The sequence below is a fragment of the Poecilia latipinna genome, unplaced genomic scaffold (genome assembly GCF_001443285.1).
Source record: "Poecilia latipinna isolate Pla-1442-1.1 unplaced genomic scaffold, P_latipinna-1.0 Scaffold1277, whole genome shotgun sequence".
Classification (NCBI taxonomy): domain Eukaryota; kingdom Metazoa; phylum Chordata; class Actinopteri; order Cyprinodontiformes; family Poeciliidae; genus Poecilia; species Poecilia latipinna.
This window is the reverse complement of record NW_015113893.1, coordinates 100549-124113: the sequence shown is the minus strand read 5'-3', so window position 1 is coordinate 124113 and position 23565 is coordinate 100549. Positions and strand designations below refer to the sequence as shown.

At 40.4% G+C, this 23565-nt stretch overlaps 1 protein-coding gene across 2 annotated transcripts; it reads right to left on the bottom strand.

Moving 5' to 3' along the window:
* Window positions 1–805: 805 nt before the first annotated feature.
* On the bottom strand, window positions 806–21989 carry ssh2b (slingshot protein phosphatase 2b). Of its 2 annotated transcripts, XM_015054779.1 has the most exons (15): window positions 21650–21989; window positions 17277–17320; window positions 9102–9214; window positions 8919–8983; window positions 8712–8833; window positions 8559–8624; window positions 8401–8466; window positions 8077–8271; window positions 7594–7687; window positions 7349–7477; window positions 7022–7068; window positions 6691–6837; window positions 5683–5883; window positions 4164–5112; window positions 806–3234 (listed from the first exon to the last, which is right to left on the bottom strand). In XM_015054779.1, the coding sequence occupies exons 1-15, from the start codon at window positions 21710–21712 to the stop codon at window positions 2029–2031; spliced, it is 3507 nt and encodes a 1168-aa protein (XP_014910265.1). In that variant the 5' UTR covers window positions 21713–21989; the 3' UTR covers window positions 806–2028. The 2 variants fall into 2 exon arrangements, with proteins under 2 accessions (XP_014910265.1, XP_014910264.1); XM_015054778.1 differs by lacking the exons at window positions 17277–17320; window positions 21650–21989 and adding an exon at window positions 11446–11875.
* Window positions 21990–23565: the final 1576 nt, after the last annotated feature.

Here is a 23565-nt window from a genome sequence, read left to right as displayed (position 1 = left end):
TATTCAAATTTGGGTATTTTTAAATAAAATTAGTAAAAATAAATAGCATCTTCAAAAAAAAAGTTACAACTAATTTATCTGTTGAACACTTTAGAAACAGATAACATAAAAACTTAACTGGTGTTTACAAGCAATCTTTGAACATCTCTTACTTTAAACAATGGGACTCTATTGTGAAAGCTGTTTTTTGCTACTTGGCTTGCTTACAATGCTCTATCATTTATATTTAATTTATAATTATTTAATTGGAAAATCATTTGACTGTACATAGGAGGATTTTTGTCTCCAACGTAAACATTCACTTTTTCTTCCATTTGTTACATTTTCCATTTATGTTTCTATATTACCAAAAGCTCTTTAATAAAGAACATTGGTATTTTAACATTTTAAGGAATTATATACAGAATCAAAACATATTATGGTTCTATTTTGCAACTTTTGAGTGATATTATGCTAGCTGGGAAGTTTAAGGGTGACAGAGGATGCCATCTGGAAATATTAAAGCAACATCTGAAGAAATCCATCAGGAACTGAAATCAGTCTTCCAAATCAACAATCAGTGTAAGCTTGCATAAGTGACTGAAATACAAAGTCAATGTTTTATAGTGACCATCAAAGCCAGACCATTAATGGGCAGAGCCGATGAGGTTTGCCTGACCAAGATGGCCGACCTTCCTGACTGAGTTACACCAGTTCTACCCAGGAGGAAAAGGCTGAAATCACTTTATAGTTTAAAGCTAAAATAATCCAAAACAAACTTTTCTCTCATTGTTTTACCAGCAGACTTTAAGGCTCTTTAATAAACTCAGGGAAAACACGAATTTTAATAATCTCAATTTTTATGGTCACAGTTGAAGCACAATATAAAATATTTACATCAACGAATTAAAATAAAATCCAAAATGTGGTTGACATTACATACACACACACATACACCCGACACCTACTACCGCCTAAGCATGCTTCCCGAAAAATAGCAAACCCACGTAAAAATAAAAAGTCACAATCAAAAGTAAAAAAAAGGGAGTAAAGTGCATGTATGACAGACGTCCCTGTACAGATATTTCTGATTGCAGAGAAGCTTCACTTGCCAGTCACAGGCACACTCCTAAAAGCTGTACTAAAGAGATCCATTCAAAATAAAACTAACTCAGTCACCGACACATTCCAGATGTTTATAAAAAAAAACACGTAGTTTCTAAACACTCAGAAGACAGACTTACATCCAAAAGAGATCACAGCAGGAAACTCATAAATATACACTCTGCCATTATAGCCCCCCAAAACTACCCTCCCTCCCTCACAGCTAAACACACGAGGAATCAGCTCTGATCGGCTTCAGAGCTGAGAGAACAACGAAAGACACCAGGTTTTGTTTCCAGTTTATCAAGTGTAGTTCAAAATTGTTTCAGACGGAGGAGGACATTCCAGAAAACCAGAGCCTGACGACTCCGCAGGTCAGATTTGGTTGAGGTATTGATATTGTGTTACGAAAAAAAAAAAAAACATTCTTCCACTCTTTCTATTTCAAAATCCAAAATTTGGGTTTCCACTTCCTGATGAAGAAGCGTTTCGAATCTGCATTCAAGAAACGGTTGGCGGTTACGATTTCTGCCTGATTTTGACAGTTACGCAAAAATATTGGCGGAAAATGAATAAAACTCTCCAGAAAATATGTTTTAAGAAACTTTAGCAAGAGGCAGAAATAACAGAGGCAACATCCCACCTTCCTGTGATATACGAGAACGATCAAGAAAACCAGCAATGATGGGCACAGGGAGTATGTACAGGCTCAGGAACAAGTTTGGGTTTCAGGTCAGGCGATGGTTCTTGTTGTTTAACTGATGGTGTCGCTGATTTCACAGAGGCTCTTGGTGGATCTGTAGGGAAAAAATGTACAAAAACAACAACTAAAAACTATCCTTTAAGGCAAGAGGCTTCGGTTTGCTGAATAAATCCAACATGTGCACTTGATTTCCACGTAAGAGGTGCACGCACACAAACACACGCATACACACACAGTGAGGGTCACATGGTGTTGTACAGGGTGCCAACAGTTCTTTTCTGAAGCTGCCTCAGCGGGTGAGTCTTCCCATACTGCTGCCTGTTGGTCAGAAGAGTCAGCCCAGGAGAATGTAGAGAGTCTTGGTCAGCGTTTGGAAGTTTTTTTGACGATGGAAAGCCTTCTCCAGCAGTAGAAACGTTCTTAGCTTCTGGATGTTTGCTGCTGAACAGAGGAGAACTGTGCACTCGCTGCTTTTTGGATTCATCACCAGCGGCGTGGAGAGGAGCCTGAGAAGAGGGCGGCGCTGCAGCGGAGCAGCTGCGCTCCAGCTCAGTCAGATCGTTGGCTAGGAGCTCCAGGCAGCCCAGTTTGGCCAGCGACGCCGAGCGCTTCATCAGAGACGGCGGGGTCAGGCCCGCCTGCCGGATCCTGGCTTCTACCTCTCTGACCCTTTTCTGCAGGCTGCTGCCTTGCTTCGGAGCGCTTCCTGAGCCCTGGCTGAAGCAGGCTCCCGCCGAGCCGACCTGCTGCAGGAAGACACCCAGCTCGCACAGGGTCTCCCACGTCTCCCTGAAGGCGACGTCAGCGTGGAGTCCCTCGGCGTAACAGTCCCAGTCCACGCACGACTCAAGCTCCGTCACACCTTCCAAACACAGGAAGTTTACCGACGCAAAGGGAGATGGTGCAGAGTGTTGGAAAGGAGAAGAGGTAGACAGCAATCTGGTGTCAGCAGGCTGGAGTTTGAGTCCCTTTGTGCTTTTCTCTACATTTCCCAGAACCCCCCATGTGCTCCCCCTTCCAACCAGTCTAAACATGCCATCCCCGCCCTCCTGCGCTCCCTCCACAGACACCCGCGGGGAAACCGATGTGTCCTGTGGCACTGTGGAGTGGATGCTGTTTGGATGACGCTGGGAGCTGCAGGTGCCGCCAGAGGACGAGGCCAACGGCGTCTCGTGTTCCCGTTTCATCCGCTGCTCCAGCTGTTGCGTAGCTCGCCGCACAGACCCCCTGGTCCAGTCACTGTAGAGGCGAGGGGGGGCGGCCTCCTCGTCCTCTTTCTGTTTGGATTCCTCTCTTACACTCTTGGCCTCCTTCTGAGGGACAGCGTCCAGATTCTCCATTTCCTGCTTCGACCTCGTCCCGTCTTGGTCGTGGGAGCCTGGTGGTTCTGGAGGGGTGAGGGTCTCTGTGGGGTTCACTCCTGCGACCTGCGCAGGAGCTGGGATTTCCTACAGAGCAGAGATCATTCAGAAGCAAAAATATTAATAAAGTGAAACCAATAAAAACACTTTTGACCTTTTCTACATGCAACCACTAGAGGGCACACTTGAATCATGAGAATCTAAATGCTTATTTGGAATAATTTCAATTATATATTGGTATGTAAATGCAAAATTCAAACATACTTGAACACACAAAACTATCATTGAGACGTTAATTTAAAAAAAAAAATCCAATTCAAAAAGTCAAACTTATACTATTCATTATACAAAAAATGATACATCAGGGAGTGTCCAAGTACCTAAAGTAAAGTTAGGTGGAAGAAAAAAAGGTATATTAGGAAAAATGAATTCATTCTACAAGGATAACTGAAGCCTCGATAAGCCAACACAAGAGCAGGGAGAGATTCACAGCTGTTGCATTCTTCATCTTAACCTGAACCAGAGAAATCATCAAAGAACTTGCCTGCTTATTGGTTCAAAGGCCTCTTAAGACTAAATATTTTCTACATTTCACTTAGAAATTACAGATCTCAGTGTCTGAATGTACAGCAGAAAAGTTTCTTCTGTGGATGAGCTTTAAGAAGATGCTGATTTCACTCTGCCACCAATGCCAGAACTAATGATCATGGTGTCACTGTTGCATCAGTGCCAGAAAACTGACTCGATTTTAACCACAGAGGAACAATGGCCAGCTGCCAAGAAATTAAGAAATGTACCACTTTGTGCTTAATGAGTTCATCTGAGTTAGACTTTTTGAATTGAATTACTGAAAATAACTTGTTTTCAATTATATTTAAAGTTAAAGATATGTAAATACTGTAGGATTTCTAAGATAATTATAGCTTAACTTCTCAGAAAATCCACTCACTCTCTCACTCACACTAAGGACAAAGACTGAAAGAAGGTATAGAGGGAAACTTACAAGCAATGGTTACCTTTCTGTTCTCCTCCTCCTGCCCCCCACTGTTTATGTCCTCCTGTGGTAGATGGTCTTTGCCACAGCTCTTCAGCTGCACAGCAGCACTCTGAGTTTTGCCATCGTGACTCATTCCCTTGAATTTTTCCCTGGCACTAAAAAAGTTTATGTGATCTGCACTATGGCCGAACAGCAGCACATTGTCCTGCGGAGCCGCGGGGGGAGAGCTGCTGATGTCGTTGGAGGACGGCGGATCTGAGCCACATGTCTGATGATCGTCCGTTTCTTCAATAGGCACTGGTGCAGATAAGCAGTGGGGTCCAGGCTGGTGTGTGTTTGGTGGCTCAGGCTCAGAAGCCTGCGGTTTGGCGGCTTCATTCGTGGTTGATTGATCTGGAGAGGAGGGGAGGTGGTGAACAGAGGGAGATGGGTGAGGGTGGCCCACCAAAACGCTTTGTGCAACAGTCACCACGTCTGTCCGCTCAGGCTTAGGGACCACTGTAGCCGCCCTTGGCTGGGAGGGGGGAGGCGACGATGGCTGCTCCTCTGAGTCACACAGACCATTGGAGAGGGTGGGAGAAAACACAGAACCAGCTGTGGAGTCGGGGTGGAGGTGGGTGAGCTGCCTGCTGGTGGCCGTATGAGCCTGAGAGGATTCCTCCAGGCTCTTAGCTTTAGCATCACCTGACAAAGACGGCGGATCATCAAAGGCAGAGGAGCCGAGCCGACTGGACTGGGTGCCGGTGTCAGGCTGGCTCGTGGAGTATGTTGCTTTTCCAGCGCTCTGCGACGTTCCCAGAGAGTCCAGCAGATCTCTCACAGAGGGGCCAGGCATGCTGCTGGCCTGGTTATGGGGGTCAGCGCGACCCAGGCTGTTGGGTTGGGCGAGGGACTTGGACAGGGGCTCATGGTGCTCAGACAGATCGCTATCAGAGTGAGAACGCCATAACTTGTTGTGCCGTTGCTTGCTACAAAATAAATGACAGATGTAAAGACAAAATTAACTAAATTTAGCAGAATTAGTTGATTCACATAATTTATGTCAAAGTTATGTCCTGTTGTGATAGCTTATCGTCTCAACAATGATTAAATTCTGAAAATGATTTTTATTATTTAGATTTTCTATCATCAACCAACCAGTCAAACACTAGAACTCTAACATTTTCCCTTTAATAGGCCAGGATTGGTGAATGGTAAATCAAATTAAGGGGAAAAAAATAAAAAACATTTTTGTGCATATACAAAAATTGGCATTCATCTACAAAAAATGTCTGATTTAGTGAAGCTCTGTTGTATGTTGGATAAGCAGAAACACATCTTCCATAAAAACCTCAAGATATTATTATTATGTTTAGGTGTATATTTAAATTCAAAACTGACAAAATGACTAAAGCAGTAAAAATCCCTCACAGCACAGACACTAAAGCACCAAATAAGATGATGGATTCAATCACATATTCCACTAAATTGCTAAAATAATAATGACGTTTTGTGTTTTTTGTTCCAAATATCCAGTGGTTAAGATGTTACATTCATACCTGGCTAGCAGAATGCCCTGGTATTCCTCCAGCTGCCTCATAAAGGACGGGTTTGGTTTGGTCACAGTCCGGCGCTCCTTTACATAATCGAAGGCGTTTTTCAGATCCCAGCCGTACTCCTTCATGGCGTACGCGATCACCGTGGCTGCAGAGCGGCTTATTCCCATTTTACAGTGGACCAGGCACTTTGAGCCAGATTTCCTGGTGCAGACCAGAACAATTCAGTTATTCATTGTCATTTTGTGTTTAAAACAAATGAGCTGATTCAGAAGCAAAATCTCAAGGAAAAAAAAAAAACACTTTTGGAACAGAAAAAATTAGCTGATGGTTTATGTTCAAGTAAAAAAAATCCTTCTCTTGTAAACATTTTTTGCCGATGGTTTCAGTTTAAAGTGAAACTATAGTTGTGTTGATTAATTTGGGATAGAGTTTTTCTGCAGATTCAAATGCAGAAAAATTTACATAATTTACATTATGTAAATGTTTAGATTATGTAAACATTTGGAAGTAAATGAGAGTAATACTAACAACTATACAAAATAATTACAGTTTCCTGATTAAATGTAACAAAATCACTAAATCATAAATTATCACTAACCCTGACAAAACATTTGTCTGTTGGGATTTATTCACTGTAGGTACCAAAAGTCATTGAATGTGACAAAAAACATTTTGTTTCCCCTTTATCCTGTTTTTCCTTATAAACTGAAGTTTATAAGGCTGAAGTTTTAAATCTATCCTTCATCTTGAATATATTTGCTGAAGCACAGCCGATATATTTGTCTGTAAAAAGTCCAGGTTGTGATGTTGTAAATCAAAGATAAGAGTTAAAAATAATCCAATTAAAAAGAACTTTTGTTCTTTATTTTGCTTTCAAAAATTTAGATTTTTATCTTACAACAGGGAAATGAATTAAGACTGGAAACACTGTTCTTGTTATACATCGTTACATATTTTAAAACAGTCTTCATACTTTTCCAGATTGCACAGGAATCCAATAAAACTCACTTTGCTCTAGATATGAACTTGTAGGTGTCGTTCCAGTAAGCAAGCAGGTCGGTGGCTTCCTCGTCGTAGACGCGGATGTTGTGGTATTCAAACACACCGGGGAAGAAATTATCGATCTCCCTCGTTACATTCAGGATGTACTGAACCCTGGAGAGGAAGTAAACAGAGGCTAGATGAAAATAAGAGACTGATTGTCTGCTGCAGTTTAACTCTAAACACACAAAGCTACAATGTTCTCATTTTAAGCATATTTATTCTTTACTGTTTTCATTGCTATCCCTGCTATGGATGTTTCACTGAATGTGTTTCGTTGCATTTTGCTTTTCCTTACCCGCTCTTCTGCAGCTCTTCCAAATTAGATGCATTCCACTCAGATCCCTGTAGGAAACAAAAGCAATCCTCAGTGTTGTTCTAGGCCTTCCTCAGAGCTTTTCATCAGTCCTAAATCCCATGGCAAGTCATGCCTCATGTACAGTATGTCTTTACAAACCAAACAAGCCCCAAGTACCTTAAAATTGCAAGCAGTTTATTACACAAGACTGCATCAGGTTGCTCTGGTTTAATACACAAGGTGAAGCTAAACAGTTCAAGTGTAGCTAAAGCTTTTTCTGTTTAGAGTAACATCCAAAAGAAGTGTTTTTGTTTGCTGCCAAAATACCAAGAAGACGTGGTCAAAGATCTCCGTAGGACTGTCCATTTGGCCCAGGATAACAATCATCTCTTTGTCGATGAACTCCTTGAACTCTCGCAGGTTGCATGTCATGTGCATTTCCAGCTCTGTCCGGATCTGTGGGACACAGTCAGAGAACAGGCTGTTCAGTTTAACCTAATTTGGAGCAACATCTAAATAAATGACTGCTTCTGCTTGACAGATCTTTACACCAAGCATCTGAGGCAGCTCACTTCTTTACAGGTGACATTCTCGAGATCCTTCTGCATCATGATCTCCCTCAAACTGGTTTTTATCTGTCGCTCTGTGAGCTCTCTCTCTGTGGGGCTGGAGAAACAAGACAACATACAAAGTTAGACAAAAGTATTCACAAATGTCTTTAAAAGCACAAACTTCAATGTATTAGGATTTTACATCAAAACCCAAAATAAACTAGAACGCATTTGTGATTGCAACATGGAGTCTGTGGCAAGACCTAAAATAATTTTCTCCAGATGCTTTTAATGTTCAGCAATTTTGCAAAAAACTTGCAATTCTAACTAGAATTGCCTCCAAATAATAGTTCTACAAATTGCTGAGTGATATGGGTTCAGCACAAACACCCTTCAGAATTTTGTAAGGTAGAGAAAGATGGAAAATATTGAAAAATCAATGACACTTTTGCATGGTAGTGTAAATTAGCAGTATGCCAACTAATAAAGGATTTGAATATTTACATATCAGAGAAAAGGACGGGTGAGTCGGCGCGGTGTGACTGCACATCCTGCATGGCGTTCCACTCGTTGATGCGGGCCTGGTCGGAGGACACCCTGCTCTGATAGTAGCTGACCCAGGTGAGGAACAAGCTGCCTGGGAAGTAGTTGTGGCAGCGAGCCACTTCACAGGCCTTGTGGAGCGACTGCAAAGACGACCTGCCAATATGAGTTGGAAAGCGTCACAATTCAGACAGTGAAAAGGTTTTTGAGAATGGAACAAAGACGATGGCAGGATAAAAGCTTTTAAAACAATAAAAAGATAAATTTGCTTTTCTTTAGACTCACCACATGGCTTGCACAGAGACAGGCTTGAATACATGCACTCTGTTGTCTGTTGATACGCTGAATCCTCTGAGAGCAAACAAAGAACAGAAAACTTTCAGTCATTTTGCCATCATTTGCTTGCACTGTGCTCAGTTTCATCATGTTTAGAAAAGTCTCACCCATCTCCATCCAGGTGTATTAAGGTGTCACTCCATAAAGGCAAAACCATACCAACTGAACATGAGCTGTAAGGAGAAGAAAAACCCACCATTTTACAACTTTATGACATCATCAAAGCTGGAAACATGAACTTGGGTGCATCATTTTCTCACCTATCAATGGGACTAAAATCCATGCCTAAAACCACGCTCTCCTCCGTGTCCTGGCGCCCGATGGTTGAGACCACTACCATGTAGCGCGTGGCCTGAGTGCTGGCGCTCTCCAAACGAACCGCCTGGAGCAGGAATGATTAAAGTCAGAACCAATTTAAACACCAGCGCTGAAGGCAGACCGTGCTTTGAGCAGCATTGTGCACCCACCAGCTTGATGTTGTCCTCTGGTCTGAGGAGAGTGAACATGGTCTGCAGATGCTGCTGGATGTCTCCTGTTAGGATTCAAGAAACAAGGCTGATCAGACTGAATTAATGCTACATCGTCGAGCTTAAAAAAAGAAAAAAACTAGAGAAAAAGGTAGTTGATTTAAACAGAACCTTCCGCCTCACCTGCATGCTTACTGCGCAGCTGAGTGAAGCGAGAGGCTGAAGTCGGAGAAGAGCCATTTCCTCGGGGCAGGAAGAGAGCAGCTCCTTTGACTGTCAGGAAACTTTCACTGATGCTGCACAGACACAAAAAGGAAATTGGTTGGAAAAAAATGTTAATTAAAACAGAAACACATCAACACCTTTTTAAAAATTTAAATTAAAAAAGAAACATTAACACCTTTTTGGGACTTTACATTTCAGGTACTTTGCACAACAAACATTCAGATGAAGAAAAATCTTACACTGGGGGGTACATTCATTAGCATCCCTGGTGTAGATTGTTAAAAAGCCTAAAAACTGAAATCATTGTTGCAGCACAGTCAAGCTAAAAAAATCCCCAATTTAATATGTTCATTGGTTTATGCCAAGGTTTACTGGGATGTTAGATGGAACTTTTTACTTTGGTCCAATGAGAGACCAAGGATTCAGCTTTTTGGCAATAAAACACTGCAGGCGAGCAGAGCATGAAAATGTAGAAAAGCACCTCATCCCTCACTGTCAGGTATAGGTGGAGGATCAATGCACCAGAACTAAAAGGGTTTTTTTATTATTTGCAGTGAGGTAAATCTACAGTAATAAAATATTTTATCATACATACACATCTTTAAATGTTGCCAGCACTGGAGCCGTTTGTTGCAACTTGCCACTTTAACTTTCACCAATAGTTCAGATACTTCTGTAGCTTTTTATTCCCAGCCATATCAAGCAACCATAAAAATGTTTGTTCAACAATATCTGGTAAACGCCTGCAATCAAAGCTTGGCTGAAAGGGGGATTGCACTTCAAAAGTTCTGTTTTGATTTCAAGTTTCTTCTGTGCTCTAGTAAAAACAAACAAATAATCTCGTGCACAACCATTACAGGCCAGATTTATGAGCTTAAGACAGTTGAGATTGCTATGTGAAACAAAACCCAGCCACATATAGCCATGTTTGCCGAGTTGGATTTTAAGTGTTCCTAAATGACAGAGGCATGACAAAAATGAACTGGTTTGCAAAGTAAATAAAAGCAACTTGCACTTTGACAAACAATTTCTCCTTTATTTTGAATTTCCTCAACTTTTTTGCGATATCACCACTTGTTCACACAAACCTGAACAACTATCTGGCACACACTTTGGCACCTCTCACTAAGCCACTTAAGCCGAGAACTCTTTGGATAATTGAATTATGTAATGGACTTAAGATACCCAACTCAATAATCTGATTGCAAAGTTCTCAGGTGTTTTTATTGCCAATTGTTACCAAAATTCAGTGTAGTGGTGATTATATGTTTTGCTTAGCAAATTGTTGGCATTCTCAGGATTAATCCAACGCTGAAACTCAAGTCTGTTTGTATTTTATGACAGCGGTGAAGGCAGATCCTTTCAGCACTGCTGACTGAGTGTCCATATCCGTCACTCATTTCAAAGCCAGAACATAAACACAGGGCAAGGATGAGGTGGAGAGACAGAAAGTCTGGAAATATAACCACCTGTCATCAAGACAGAGGAGTCATTACAAGACAAAAGGGACAAAAAAAAAGACAAATGTTGGCTTTAGGCAAGCACCTTTATGCTACAAAATTCCACTGTAAAAGTAGAATGTAATGAAACAAACTACATTTTTTTAAGATAAACTTTGGTTTTTCTGTGAAGGATTAAGAGGATCAACAAGGATTACACATCCTAAAAACACTAGCAACACTCAGAAATGACAGCACTGACAGTGTGATGACAATACCCACATGCCACTCTTCAAGACAAAAAATAAATCTGCATGTTAGCACAATGCCATTAGCATGCCTTCAGGATCTTCATACCAAGATCTTGTGAAAGAGCCGAGTTTGCACACACAGACCCACACAGCATGTCTTATGGAAGTGTCAATAATGAATAAGTGCAGGAAATATTTCTTGCTTCGTTGATCAAACACATAAATCACCAATAAATGCCAGCATGCCAGCAGAGTGTTCACCTCCAGAGCTGACAGATTAATTATAAGCTATGAAAGTGTCTGGGGTACACAGTGTGCTTGCTGCCCTAGGCTCCCTTCAGATGCATGGAAACGGAGGTGGGTGGAGGGGAAGAGCATGTGAGCAGGTGAAGCATCTGCAGGGAAGTTTGTAAGGAGGCAAAAGCAAGAGAAACCGTTTCATCCAGGCTGCTGGCATACTTTCTATAAGACATCAAGACTATAAGCCATTTTAATCCAAGCCTATATAGAGGAATGACAAAGACTTAAGAAAGTGGGGTAAATATAACAACTTAAGAGGAGTTCAAAATGGATCAGCAGCTCACATTCTGATGATTTCCGATCAGAACTTACAGCTGATAGATTTCCCCCTGGGAGATCACGGAGTTCTCGTTGAAATAGGGTCTGATCCTGACCCCGCAGCAGGCGCAGAAGCAGCCGGCAGACGAGCTGCGAGGGGCGGTCACCACTCCGGGAGGCATCGCTGCTCCGGCGCTAAAACGGGGTTAGCTATCGATAACCGCCGACTAAAATGCGTGAATCCCACAAGGATTAGTTCAAACGTAAAAACTACGCTAACTCACACTTTGTCGTTTTTTTATTATTATTATTGCTTATGGCATCGCAACAAACGAGTCTCCGGTTGCTGCTTACAGCTGCGCGGTGTTACGGTGCGCACAAAAATAAATAAATAAATCCCGCAAAGACGCCGACACGTTTATTAACAGAAACTGTGACGGAGCAGGTGCATCACCATCTGCTCAGCGGCTACTTTCTCATGTGTCTGCGGCAAGCTGCGGTAAATCCTCCCGCTGAAGGGGAGGAGACACTCGCACGGTCCAATCGGAGGAAACGGCAAGATATGGAGGTCTGGATGACGGATTATCAGGGGGGAGAAATCTTAGAGAGGGCCTCTTGAGTAAGAGACCTAGATTAAGAATTTTTTTTTTTCAAACGTATATTTCAACATACTGAAAAAGGTTGCGTCGCCATTGGTCTTTTTTTTTTTCTCTGACGGATATCTGGCAAAACATTGTAACCTCTGACAGGTTATGTAAATATGACTATTTTCATCATGGCTCCTGAAGGTGGTCGGGCATATTAGGCAGGGAGTGAACAGTTTGCCCTCGAAGTTGGTATTTTAAGCAAGAAAATGGACATAAGTAAGGATTTGAGTGAAGGGCCAAATTGTGAAGGACACAATTGCTGATTTTGTGGGATGCCGCTTTCTCCTTAAAACAGTTTCTGTTCAAGACAGAAAGCGAGGTAAACATGTGACAGGGTCACATGCAGAGTGACCCAAAAAACAAGCCACTACAGCTCACAACATAAAATCTCAATATACAGAGCATCACAGTTTTTGTGAATGGGGCCAAATAGTCAGAGATTTGTCCTGTCACCAAAAAATACCAAACATTTTGAACATAAGGATTACATTTGGACCAAAGAGCAATAAAAAGCCATGTAGAAACCCGCTTTGCTAAGGAACCCTATGAAAACAAAAGGCTTTGCAAAACTAAATTGTGCTGTCTGACAGCACAGCACACCTTCTGCGGTCTAGTCCAGGTCACGGTTGTTGTGGTAGCAAAGAGAAGACAAACTTTTAGGTAGGTTGTCATAATATTATACCCGTTTATCACATGATGCAGTAAAAGCCAGCTGATATAATCAGGAAGCAGGAAGTCTGACAGGTACAATTATGATAAAGCCCCTCCGCGACCCTGAAAGCATAAGATAACTGGATGGATGGATGGATATTCAGATTTACCTTCTTTAACCAGCTTGTTGCAACTTTTCAGCTTCTTCCGGCTTTAACTTTCAAAAATTTGCCTAAGATGTTCCTCATGTTTTCAATCCTGGTAAGACAAAATCCCATTCTTGTGACTCTTGTTTAAGGAGTAATAATCTTCCCTCAGCATGAAGCATCTTGTTAATAGAGTGAGCTACACATTGATCATGTTTATGTTTTCTGATCACTTCTGCTGGGAGAATAGCATAACATATAGCAGGTCTGCGTTTGAGCCAGCTACTCCTGATACTGTGGGCGTTTCCACAACAACAACAAACAACAACAACGGAAAAAGACGATTGAGAAATCAAAACTGACAGTCCAGCCTTCCCATGTGTGTAGTAGGAACCTGATCACCGACTTGGGTCACGCTACCCGTTGATCACACATGGTTTCAGTTTTTAGGCTATGTTACGTGCTGAGGGCAACTGCTTGGCCACCACCTGACAGCAAAACACTCCCCAGGATAAACAACAACTGCAGGGTCTGCTGCTGTGGCTCTTGTATTACTTATTGGGTCAGTCTGTGTAGATATTTATTTTTGGGCATTCAAAGGTCATCTCTGATCTTCTTTGATCAAGGAGAAGATTGCCGAGACCAAAATACTTGCAGCAATCTTTAACCACTTTCATAATCTGATAGTTAACAAAACAGCATGTAAACACACCGTTTACCTGGCCAACAATACTTACTTTTTTCCCTATACAAGCACCTTTACATAGTTCTTGATTCTTTGTTACACACTTTTACAAGTGATAAGGGCGTGTTAGTGCCGTTATTCATACCACACATCACAGGTCGAGCTAGAAAAGGTCAGAGGCCACCAGCGGGGTCATGTTTTTGTTTGTGTTGTTGAAGCCGTTTCTCAAGTTCCATCTAACTGCTCTGTTTGTCTGCTGAAACTCACAGCATCCAATGACACGCGACAAAGGCAAGGATGTGGTTTTTGCAGACACCAGACACTCTACTTACTCTACTGTTGCCACATGTATAAACACATACAGTGGTCTTACTGATCACAGAACAGCCTTAAGTATTTAATTTAAGAGCACACACACTCGCTCTTCAGCAGGAATATCACATGGCTTATTAAATCTGATTATTAACAGTCCAATCAAGGATGTAAAATACTTTCTGCACACTAAAGCACAACAGGGTTGAATTAAAATGCTAAATTAAACCCTCATTCTATTTTTTCTCCATCTAGAGAGTGAGATTATAAGGGATCAGGAATACTGATCAAAACTATGAGAGAATCATGTTTAAATCCTCAGTCTCTTTGTAATTTCCCCTCTGTGGGTCCGCCAGTGAATGCTGCTGCTGTAGCTACCGCCATAAAGTGCTGATGTCACAAGGTTTAATCAGCAGCGCTGCAGTGGGCCTCGCTTACGCAGGCACAACCGCTGCATCACCACATCTGAGTCTGAATGAACGTCTGCTGCAGAACACACACACACACACACACACACACACACACACACACACACGCACATTTTAGCAACAACAAGAGGAATAAACCTGCTCAGATCCCTGCATAGTGGGAAAATTCATTCAGAATGCCGTCTGATTCAGGATCCATCTGAGAGCATCATGGCGTGGATTTAAAAGACAAAGAGAATAATAAAACTAAAAAACACACGATTAAAAGTTTCTATTAGTATTTAGGGAAAAATATAGAGCTGGAACCACACTGGCCTCTGACAAGGGTTTTGTTTCTGCTCTAATAATATTGGATTTATGTGTTACTTTCAACATCGCAGAATTATTGTACAAAAACTTTAAAACATAGTTGGGATTAGATTTTATAGACTTACGTTTGATTATGAACACAATGAACCCATTGTTCATACCAAAATCATGCGCGACGTTCCCCAGGGCTCTGTACTTGGATCTATTCTGATCATTTTTAAATATGCTTCCCCTGGGACATATTTCTAAAAAAACATGATATACAGTTGTACTCTAAAGCTGATGGCATCATGCTCTATTTGTTAATAATATAAATCACTACTTAAATTAAAAGCCGCCTTAAAGAAATTAACTCTTTGATACCCTGCAGCTTTTTTAAGATGGATGTTTCGGATGTTATAAATTTCATCTTAACAAATGAAACAAATAAAAAAAGTAATGTTACTCTTTCAACAAGTCTGTCGGGGAGAAAGATTTAACACGTGCATAAGAAATCGTGCTTATCTTTATCTGAATAAACAATATTATACAAAACTACTCTCTTACACAGAAAAAAAATGCTTCAGAATAAAAATCCTGCACTGCACGGGCATACATGTGAAAACTTTGACTTTTGTCCCACTAAATGGCTATAATTACTATAATTCCACTATTTTGGTGACAGCTGGAGAATTTCATATAGACGTTGTTCAGCTTTGGGTAGAAGATAATACTCAGGTTCTCCACCAGCAGTAACTTCTGGTTACAGTGGCTCTGCAAATCAAAACAAAAGTCCCAGGGAGGAAACAAAGGTTTCTATTGTGAGCTATAAACGAAGACTGTAGAAAAGTTGTGACAGCACTTTAATTATAATGCCAGCTGTCAGGGATTCTTGACCATCACAGCAGCAACCTGGCCAGCTTACAAAACCCAGGTTGGGCGAAGTTAGTTTAACAAGCTGCAAAGACTGATTAAAATGGGTAAGAATACACCTGCATGCAGGCACGCCAAAATACTCCATTCAAAGACTTTCATTCAACGAGCGGCAGACAGAGAAAACCGTGTGAGATCACGAGTGGATGTGATCATCACAGCCCTGGAGAATTTGATTCTTTTTCCGATCAATTTATACTTGATTTTTTTCCAAGTATGAAAAGGAGTCGTCTTCCAGGGGATGTTTTGGTTCAGCCATGATGAGCCACTTAATTTCCATGTTGAATTGCTGTGATTTCCAACAATTTTCTATAATCTGATCAATTGTACATCAGCATGAGGTGGCTTAGCGTTACTTTTAGATCACAGTTCATATGTGATATGATCCCATTCACACAAACAGTGGAAACATGGTGTAATACAAATTCTTCATTAAGATTGTTCATTTATTTATTTCCACAATGTTCACCAAGTTTTACTACCAAGAAAGATCAACTGATCAACAATGGTTCAGTAAATGAGTACAAAATTTGGAGAAATTATAACCTTTGTTTATAAAAATCCTAATTTGACAGCAAATTTGTGTGCAAGTATAGCATTTCTTATACAGTACAGTTCTTTCTACAGAAATAAAAATATATAACCATCAGATTATTCAATAAATAAACTTAATTTTACAGTTTTACTTACATAAACACATAAGTATCTTCAAAACAACTGGTGGGATTTGAAATGTATGAGTGACAGACATTTTCTCAAGCCTGTTATCTCAAGCTTTTAATTTCAGATAACCTTCAGTTATTAGCTTCTGCAGCATCGCCCTTAAACAAGTTTAAGGAAGAAATGTTATCTTCTACTTCTCTAAACTAAAAGCTTTTTCACTGACTGCATGGTGCTGTTCAGAAACAGGAGACATAAATATCACTGAAGGTCTGAGAGAATTTTTAAGTCAAGTGCCAAGTCTTCAAACTGAATGTTGTATAACTGAATGAAATTAAATAAATAAAAAAGATGATAGATCTTCTATATAGAGCTCAAATACCAGATGCTGCCTTATTTTACTACAAATCTTCACATTTTTAGAAACCGATTTGCTTTCAGATCAGATGATATAAAGTTAATATGACATCCGATCGTGTACCTTTAACCATGTAAACACATACATAATCAGGTCCTATATGCAAGGAAAGATTTCCATGCCAGCTGCTCCAACGCAGACGGCCGTTTCTCTCAGTGGGATGGCGCAGAGCTCTGATGACCAGACACACGAATGCTCTGAATTTGGGAATGGTTACCAATCTGTCCCTGAATCAGCAGGGCAGCTTCCCTGACCCACATAGTGACATCAGCCCAACACAGGCGCTGCTGCCCTCTAAAGGACAGACAGAAAATAACCATTAATTATCACCAGAGGATTTCAGGCTTTCACTTGTGATTAAAGTGCTGAATATAGCAAAGGAGTAAGAATGCTTAACATTTAAACACATTTGGCAACGGATGTGATCACTGATCACTGTTGGGTCAAAAGCAGCTACAGCTGTGTTTGAGTGAAACCGGGTAAACCAGCTCTGCAGCAGCGAGGGGCAAACCTGGACTGAGACGTGACAACAGCAGCAACAGCTCTCAGTCACATCAGACTTAAAGAGAAAGACAGTCTGACGCGTCACACAAGCACAAGTTCAACCTGGCATAACAACATTGGATTTAGGACATAGAAATCATAGTCTACACACCCACATAAATATGATAATGAGCTTCGTCTGAGACAAAAAAAACATGGGGTTAAAAATTTTACCTCCTCGGCTGAGAGCGGCGATCATCCTCCCCACTACCGGACTCCTGGGAACAAACAAATAATATATCAGATTATATATAATGCACAGTCTTTATTAAACATTCTAACATCTCAGACATGGCATTATTGTGAAAATGGAAAAAGACTGAGGTAAGTTGGTTTAATCGCATTTACATTTACATTACCAAATTCAACAAAGATATTGGAATTTCATATTTTCCTAACATTGTGAAGCCCTAGTTTAAGGTAAATATGCTTACTATAAATGTCCTTTTTTAAAACTCCGTGTTTTTTCACATTCAAGCGTCAGATTTTTGGCCTTCAATTCAATAGCGGATAAAAGGAAAAACTATTTCAGTTTTCAGGCATCTGTGCAATTTTAAAATGTGTAACACTATTGTCAAATCTGGAGTGTATTATCCTAAACTAAAAACAGCCTTTGTAAGGCACAGTTTGTGATCTGTAATTAATTTTAGTTGTTTGAAAAACATCAACAATAAAAACAATAGTGTCAAAGTTGTCAATGGCATTCAAACCAGATCCAAATGAGAAACCACTGGTTCTGTTTTAAAGGTGAAAACAGAAAGACAATTGCTATTGAAACTGCTGTCATGAAATTGCACTGCTGATTTTATAATAAATTAGAAAACAATAAAAAAAAACATACAAGGTATCATACAGTTAGTTTGAAAAAAGACAGAATCCCAAACAATTTATAGTCAAACATAAAAAAAAATAACCTGTTACGATGGGTGAAAAAGCAGTAACTTTAACATTCACACACACAGGAGTCACACAAAGAGAATAAAAGCACAAGTGGCATCTGTAGAGTAGTGCCCGGCAGAGCCATGCGAAGGGGGCAGAGTTCAGCTCCAACTCAATTTACACACTCTGCAGGAAAATGATCTCATTCTGTTTTTAAGGTGTGGCTGGGCAGAGAATAACGTTTTCACACACACAAACACCAACAAGCAGAGTGATGGGGAAAGCCAAAGAGTAAATAAACGTAATATGAAGCCTCGTTAAATGAAAAAGCCGAGGCTTGGCAGCAGATGAACACTTGGTGCTTATCTTGTAATGCCCGGTACTTATCTTGTTTATTCTAACTAGCCTTAACAACATTACTAAAACATCAGCAGCTTTACAAAAGGCAAGGGTGGATAGGAGGTTGATGGTGGGCAACAATGAGCACAGACAAAAGATGACTGAAGCAAGGAAGAAAGCTATAATGGAGTATTATTTGCTGATTCATTCATGCAAATTGCAAACATGACCTTGGCATATTTTGTATGCAAGAGTAGAAAGAGGATAGGAAGATTTTGACCAAGCCATCTTTGGAAAAAAAGATTAAAATGGTGTTAAACTATCATTGGCAGTTCTGACAACGCTGCTGTGGCTGTAGCTTAATATAATAACCACAACGGGTGGCGCTCATCCTCTTTCAGGCAACTTATCCGCAGGTTTCCATTGTCGGCTGTCAGACAGAACAGCCCAGGAGACAGTTCAAATAAATCCTAAGCACAGATGCATGTCTGAGGTAAACTATGAGCAGCTGGAAACACGAGTCCAATAACGTGATTGCTCTGTTCATGGCTTATTCGAACAGAAATAAAGCATCAGTGAACAAACTTAAAAAGCTCTAATTCGTATACGGTAACATGCGTCCTTGTATCGTTTGGTGGCCATAACATTTAAATATCGTAGAAGTCACAATTTTGGAAAAAATATGTTATACCAGTGATCAGCAAAACGACAGCTCTCTGAATGACTGCACAAATGTAAAGATCTTTATCGTAAAGATGGTAGGTTTTGATTTTGCGTCAGAAGATTGATCTCTGCTTTTTTATGCAGGCGTGTCACGTGCTGCTACCACCTGAACTTGGTTTGGATAAGAAAACAAAGATTTTGCATACATGAAAATGTGAGAATTTTCCAAGGTGAATGGAAATGTGAGGCCTGAGCAAAAGGGGCAACAGAAACTGGGCACATGTTTCTGTTCATGTGCAACATCCTATATTATCTGCCTTCATTAGAAAAATACTAAAAAGATTGTAATCAAAAGGCCAACGGACGGCTTCAGCATGTGTGCGGCACACGATGGATTTCCCCTAACTCAGGCATAGTTCAAGTAAATGTTACAAAAAACATGTTGAGGGCAAATAGCTAATTGGCATTTCATTAAACGTCTTCGCGCACACACATCACATGTATTCAAATACGGGAAGCTGTGCAACTTGTTATTGCAGTATTTGAACACAGGTCACAAGTTAAAAGCATATTTCCACCTGAAAGCATTTCCCTACCATTTACTCCATTACTTCAGCAGCTTTTCTTTCCCTGGCTCAAAAATAAAGCCTCTATAAAATCAGATTAAAACTCAGATTGGCTACTAATAATTGAAGCATTCTCTCCTCCATGCTGTTTGTTTCTGTGCTTCATGAGGAAAACAAGACAAAAAAATGTGTGTGTGCACAGCAAGGCGGTTATCACTATGCCTACTCACAGAACCTGTTTTCCTCTCAGAATACAAAAGGCACGGGGTCAATTTTCAAGGCCATCATACTAAGACTGAAATTCTTTCTGTTTAAAAAGTAACTTAACATCAGCGTCTTATTCAGGAGCATAGCAAGGGGAAAGCAAATAGATTATTAATCTGATATACTAATGGTTTACTTGTAGGGAAACTGTAATTCTGAAACACTTTAGCAATTATATTTGACTGGATGGCGTAGGTTTGGGTTAGTGTTGGAGATTCGCACTATGAAAGCCATGACTCTTTCAGCAGTTTCACAGTGTTGCCACAAATCAATTACAGAGGTATGATGTGACAGGAGGAAGCACAGTGGTCAGCAGTGCTGCCTTGCACCAGGAAAGCTCCGGGTTCGAATCCTTGCCTGAGCTCTTTCTGCATGTTTTCTCCTGCAGTTTTCTTCAAGACTCTAGCTTCCACCCACAGTCCAAAAACCTGACTGTTCTGTTCATTGATCTCTGTCTCTTGTGGTTGTTTTTCCTGTCTGTCAAGCCTGTTTGTTGCCCTGTGATGGACTGGTGACCTGTCCAGGGTTTACCCTGCCTCTTGTCCAATTACTGCTGGAGGTAAGGAACCAGATCACTGGATGGATGATCTAATTGTTTTTATTTAAAGCAGAAAAGTTATAGTTTTGTTATACAAAACAAATTACCTATATAAACTTAAGAAAAAATGAAGACTAACCACTCACTAGACATGGTAATCTTTCTGCAAAGATGACCCAATAAAGTGGCCTGAGATTTAAATCGGACAAGTGACCCTCTGATTAGTGATTAGCTGGCAAACTACTGAAAAAAAAATTCTCAGTATATCCTTCAAAATTTACAACTTGCACAACTTCAAGCATATAACTGCAATAACTAAGACCATTAATGTACTTTTATTACGTGGTAAAAATATATATGTCAACCTCTTCAGCTTGCACGAGTCTTTCAAATTATACAATGACACTTGCATTTCTAAGCAAGCATGTACAGGTAAAAAAAAAAATCTGTAAACTTCACTGCCTAAGGCGTCGCAAACATTACACAAACAGCTGCACCTACACAGGAAGCTTGCATACAAGCCTGATTTTTTTGTGTACAAGTTTGCTTGTAGATTACTTCCTCTCTCTATTTCAGGCTTTCTGAAGTGGTTCCTGTTTCTCTGGACCTTAGACCTCCAAAGGAAAGGACAACTCCAAAAACACCTGTGTTTCTCATTTGCATGGGGCTACCTTCACAACACACCACCACACACAGAAACAGGAAGACTGGTAGAAACTATGCAGTGTGTGTCTGGGGAGGTGACAGACATGCAAAGACATAGACACACACGTCCATATTTGCCCATATACAAAGAAAGTTCACAGAACTCCTTTTAAGAGGAAGCACAAATCCCATGGCATTTTGTTTGTTCTCGTATAGCCGAAACAATACCTCACATGTAGATAAAAGAGAGGAACTTAGTTAAGTGTCTGAGTAGAACATAAGCTTTTTATCTGGGTGGAAATGTACATACAAGAACCATTTTAAAGGGACATTATGTAAAGCCTAATTTGTCTGGAAGGCAATGGTGTGATGCTTTGAAAACTGAATACGACCAACACAGACCAAAACGCAATTTCTGAGCAGGTTTACTATGCATTAAGTAACTAACTGAAAAATGATGTGCTATATTTCACGCATGCGCACGGGTACAAAGGCGAAGCACTTGGAAACAGTCAGCAGCCGTTAAAAAAGACAGCGGAAACGGAGCCCTGGGCCGCCTTCGACGACAAGAACATGTGGTTTAAGGTGACAGTGGAAGCTATAGTGGAGGAGGGTGAATTCAATTAAAAAGCAAAAATGAAAGCGGCTCTCACCGAAACGCAGGGGCTGGAGCTGGTGCTGGGGGTCGGTGAACGCTGTACGGTAACCAGCGCCATTCAGCGACCGGGAAGCGGACACCTGTGAGGAAGCGATGGCGTCGAGATGAGCATAGCTGTCCTGAGAGGGGGAAACCTCCGTAGAAGCCGAGTTATTTGTTCCTCTGGCTGTTTTCCCTCTTCTTCTTTCTCTCTGGTCGTGGACAGTTTGACTACTCCCCGGCTGTTTCCTCTGTCAGTTTCAGCTGCGCATGCGCAACTATCCCTAGCTTGTCAATCTCGATTAACCGTCTGAGTGCCGGGTGTAAACAAAGCAGCTGTGAGAAGTGTGAAATAGGCTAGCCATAATTTAACTTCAAACAACATAGTTATGAATTTCATTGAAAAAACTTGAATTTCTTTCCTGACAGTACGGTACAGTCATTAGATACACAAATATGTCCCTGACAGACCTCCTCTGTTATAATTAAACAAAACTAATAGATTAAACTGGATAACTAAGTCTTTGTGTGGGATTTAATGGTCCACCTGCCATCTAACCATGTCTTATGGTCATGAAAGTTTGTTGGTAACTGAAATAACAGTTGGCTGAAGAATGTAAGTGATGCATGTCTCACTATTAGCAGGGAGCTCAATGTGATTCTTAATAAACTGAAGTATAAATACGCTTATCTAACATTTCAGAAAACAAAAAAGCAATTATGCATTTTCTGAAGGTAAACTTTTAAAGATATTATGCAAAATTAATTTATATCTTCGGTTGTCAAAGCAAGTGGCAATTTCTGTACCTGGAAAAAAAATGTGTGAGAAATGATCAAAAACACAAATTTACCATGGGTTAAATAACCAAGCATGGCAAAACCTTATTACCCATAGAAGTAGAAGACTTATGAATTCATGGGAAAAACAAAAAAATAAATTCTCTGCACACAAAAGTCAAAACTCAGTATTAAAACCCATCACTTTCTATCTGCGGCAAGAATAGACTCAGCTTTTTTCAAAACAATAAAGCATTTACTGAAAATGGCTCAGAAAAGCCACAAATAATAAAAATTACTGGGGAAATTATAGAGACTAAAACACAAATTAAGGGATTTCTGATAATGGAGACGCAAACTACTGAAAAACAAATCAACAGACACAGAGCTGCTAAATATGTAACAAGAATAAAATGAACAGCAATAGCATCAGAGAAAGTACAAACAGTGACAAACTCAAAGATGGCATTTTCAACAAATCCATTAAAAATGAATTTGTTTCTTGACTTCTCGTTTCTTCAGTTAAAATATTTGTGACTCACAATAGCTCGCGGTTCAACACCACAGAGCTGGCTAGAAGTGTTTATGAGAAAATTCTCATAATACACAAAGAGTTTATTTACTAGCAATAGATCATTTTATAAAATAAGCATCACTGACAGGCTGCTACTTTTTAGTTCTTTAGTTTAAAACTGTGTTATTGGAGCCAACCAGTGCTGTTCTCACTGAAAGATATATGTTTGTTTTCCCAACGGTTGCTAACTCGTACATTATTTTATTTGCATATACAAAGTGAAGTGGCTATAGGAAGTTGGGTTACATTTCACAACTCTGGTGATGTAGCCTGTCTGTCTAAACCTGTACTGCTGCAGTGTTATCTTCACCGCCTGAGGCCATGCACAGATTGATGATAACAGGAACGACATAGCCTGTAACAAACACTCACATGTGTGTCATTGAAAGAGGCAGCACAGCCCAGATACCAGACTGTGCAGCAGTATGCATATAAGGAGAAAATGTTGTACCTATTCTTACGAGCTGTGTACAGACTGGTTTCTTTTTGATAATCAGACAGGAATGCCAAAAAATTACAGATTAAAGCGATGAATCACAACACTTGGAGTCAATCTGAAGCAAATATTCAAACCATTCATG

Excerpts from the sequence above, each read along its gene's own strand:
- ssh2b (XM_015054778.1), bottom strand. The coding sequence starts at position 11,573 with ATGCCTCCCGGAGTGGTGACCGCCCCTCGCAGCTCGTCTGCCGGCTGC. Across the intron at positions 7,478-7,593 it reads AGAATGTCACCTGTAAAGAA|ATCCGGACAGAGCTGGAAAT; the intron begins GTGAGCTGCCTC and ends TGTGTCCCACAG. Across the intron at positions 3,235-4,163 it reads AGGAGGAGGAGAACAGAAAG|GAAATCCCAGCTCCTGCGCA; the intron begins GTAACCATTGCT and ends TCTGCTCTGTAG.